Source organism: Lactuca virosa, chromosome 1 (genome assembly GCF_052849685.1).
Source record: "Lactuca virosa cultivar CGN04683 chromosome 1, Lactuca_virosa_CGN04683_v6, whole genome shotgun sequence".
Lineage (NCBI taxonomy): Eukaryota > Viridiplantae > Streptophyta > Magnoliopsida > Asterales > Asteraceae > Lactuca > Lactuca virosa.
This window is the reverse complement of record NC_136426.1, coordinates 52,899,065-52,902,793: the sequence shown is the minus strand read 5'-3', so window position 1 is coordinate 52,902,793 and position 3,729 is coordinate 52,899,065. Positions and strand designations below refer to the sequence as shown.

The 3,729-nt window shown below is 35.9% G+C and overlaps 1 protein-coding gene across 1 annotated transcript; it reads right to left on the bottom strand.

Annotated features, from left to right (window-relative positions):
* Positions 1-621: 621 nt before the first annotated feature.
* LOC145113960 (uncharacterized) lies at positions 622-978 on the bottom strand. Its single transcript, XM_079049992.1, has one exon. It carries the CDS (start codon positions 976-978, stop codon positions 622-624), a length of 357 nt encoding a protein of 118 aa, XP_078906118.1.
* Between the last annotated feature and the right edge of the window lie 2,751 nt (positions 979-3,729).

Below are 3,729 nucleotides of genomic sequence, written 5' to 3'. Positions count from 1 at the left end.
TTAATTTTTTAAAATAATTATAAAAACAAATATAATTTTATCAAACATAATATTTAAATTAAACATAACACTTAACTTTAAAATAAGACATTACAAGACGAAAAAAAATACATTTTATTTTTCCTAAATATACCATTCTTCATCTTCGTTACCATCATAGGTATAATCTGTCAAGTCTTTTCAAAGTTGCATGTGTTTTTGTGCGTCTTGACTACTAACGAATCTATGTATATATTCGGATGTACCTGGTTGAAATTACATGTGTCTGGGTTCTGTAAGCAAGTACTCTGCAATATTTCGACATTTATCTTCAATCACCATGTTATGCATTATAATACATGCATACATAATATCTTGTAGTTTTTGTATCTCATATGGTCGTGCAACATGTTCAACTATGTGTCATTTCGAATTCAGAACTCCAAATACACATTCCACATCCTTATGTACTCCTTCTTGCACCTCTTGAAGAATTTATCTCTTGGTTCCACTAGGTATCAGAATGCATTCATGAATGTGGAATACACAGGATATATTCCATTCGTAAGGTAATACCCAAACTTCTATTTCCTCTGTAAAAGGAGCATCTGGTGCTTTTCCTAACAACAGAATGCTTAATATTTATGGTTGATCAAGAACATTAACGTCATTGTTGGAACCCGCAACCCCGAAATAAGCATGAAAAATCAATAAATCTTGGGAAGCAATAACCTCTAATACCAACAAGTAGGTTTCATGATGATCACATGCATACTGGCCTTTCCATGTCGTGGGACAATATCTCCATTTTCCGGTGTGTGCAATCAATGCTTCCAAACATACCAGGAAAACCATCTCTTTCTTCATCTTCCACATATCATTTAACGAAGGTTTGAATGTTTCAACCACTCTTGCCAATCTATAAAAACATTCTCTTGCATTTCTTTCAGACATTCTTATATAATCGTTAAAGGAATCGGGAGATTCCTCCATGGCCATCAGTTTAATTACCGCAACATATTTCTGCAACCCTGTAAATCCTTACCTACCTTTAGCATCATATCACATTTGAAAAAACTTATAGCTAAACATATATTTAATACGTAAAAAATATATTTATTTTGTCTAAAAGCAATATTTAAAATGTATAAAATTGAGTGAAATGATACCGGCCTTCCAAGGCGTTGGCTATCCGTACGAACATATTTTTTCACAAACAAAACATTCTTTTGAAATTGTTTGGCTGGTAGACACAGTTATCCCCAAAATAATTGTAACTCCCCGATTCTCAGGTATTGATTTAATATAAAGTTTCTTGATTTCAAGGGCTACTCGACAAGTTGGTTGCCCTACTCGTTGAGTAGCAGCGGGTTAGTCAACACATTTTAATGACCTACTCGCCGAGTCCAAGAAGGGACTCGACGAGTAGGAGCTGGCAGATGAAACCCTAAATCTCGGGGTTTTGCACCCTATTTAAAGAATCATAAGCCTCCTTCAGCCTCTTTACAGTCCCTTGAGAGTCCAGAAAACCCTAATCCGTGTGGTGTTTCCTTCTTGTGTGTTTAAGCTTTGGAAGGTGGATCTTTGAAAAGAAGAACTTGGAGGACAAGAGGCTAGAAGCAAGGAAAAGTGTGGGGATCAGAAATCTACCACAGTTAGCATCATTGAAGGTATTAATTCATCACTTTTACCTCATTTCATTCTAGATCTCATTTGGGTGAGGTTTAGGGTTATTTTTGGCTTGGGTATGATGATATTGTGGTGTATGAGCTAGATCTGAAGTTGCAATTTCAGATCTGGACCCTTCTTGGGTTCTAGGTTCATAAAGTTTCGAGCTTGGTCATGTATGAAGCCTTCCTTGAGTGTAAAACTCCATTATAAGCTTGGATTTGTCATTAAGAGCCTTTAGAGTCGTGTATGCACGTAAAGTTTGCAACTTTACGTGATAAACATGCCTTAGAAGCTTGGATCTGCAATATGGAGCCGCTGTATTGATGGGTTTTGAGCATTCTAACACTTCCTAAGTGTACATGCAACCCTAATAACCTTGAATCTATTTTTTCTCTATATACATGCAAATTTCTTTTTCAAGGTTATTTCCTAACTAGCATGGCATGGGGATTACATAAAACATAAAACTAGTAGAAATACATACCTTGTTGTTGCTTGGATTCCTTCAAGACTTTGTGAGCCTAGCACCCCAAATGTTGTGCCTCAAATGCTTCACACAACACCACAAGACTTGGAATAACTTGAGAGAATACTTCTAGCACTCAAAATTGGTTATGCCCTCTCTAGTAACACTATGTCCACTAGGTCCACTTTTTGCTAGCCATAGGGTTCCTTTTATAGTGTTGTCACAATTAGGGTTTACACATGAATGCCCTTAATTGTCATGACTCTTGATTTCCCATGACCCATGGATTTGTAACTCCCATGGACTATCCATGGAGCTCCATATGGTTACATCCATAACCCATAAACCATGGATCATTAATCCACCATAAAAGAATTGATGATTGTCATAATCAACCCTATATATTTAATTAGTCTCACTTTGATCACCAAATTAATACTAGATTAATACTTGATCAATACTAATTAAATAATACTATTATTAATATATTAGAACTTATAATATATTAATAATGATAAGTGTCTTATTCTCTCATTTAGTCTATCCAAGTATTGCAATGCCATGCAACCCAAATGGACCATGCCGGGTCGGGTCAAGTACATACCAAATAAAGTTATGGACTTAGACACTATATCCAACAGTCTCCCACTTGGATAAGTCTAATAACTATATTTGCAAATATGACTTCAAAATCCGACTAGCAATCGTAGCTCTTTCAAAGTCTCTCAGAACTGAGATGATGATGATACGCCATTTAAGATAAGTGATCATATAATCCTCTATTCTCATGATATCAGCCGGACAAACACATGGAACATGGTCTTACTTATTGTCCAGCATTTGTTTCTCGATCTCTGATTTGTTTCGACATAGAACTAAATTGAACACATCAATTAGGTTCTGACCGGGCCCAGTACATAGGTCAAAACCAAATCATCGAGGGGCCCATATATCGCTTCTATTTCTAGAAGGAACAGATAAACTTCGACTGATATGCTTGTACTAACTACTTGTTGAATTATTCACAAAGGCACGTTTTATGACATCGAGTTACCAATGCGTTTTCGTGCAATCAATGAATAACCAACTCATAGTCAACAACTCATATCTCTAGGTTTGAAGATTTATATGATATTACCGTCTCACGATCACTCGAGATAAATTCCATGAAGTGATGCAAGTGAGCGTGGGTTGGATCCAATACTCAGCCCTTATGAGTACTCATGAATGTTGTAGCAACCATTGCATTGTCCAAAGCACTTTTAGACAAATCATACAAGCCAAATTCATGACAGTCTTAAATCAATACTTACTTCCAAAGTTTGACTGACTGTGGATGGTTTGAATAATTACATAATTATTCTCGAAGTAAAAACATGCAAAATTGAAACATAGTAAACAATCAACACAAGATAGTAACACCTTACTCATAAATAAATAACAACTTTTATTTATCATCAAATGTCAATTACATTTTACAAGTTTCAGGAATCTAATTATTGAAACTAATATCATCCCTCAGCCCAATGCGCCTCGCATGCTGTAAATGCTTAACCCTGCTCAGTCCCTTCGTGAGGGGATCTGTCGGGTTCTCATTTGATGATACCCTCTTA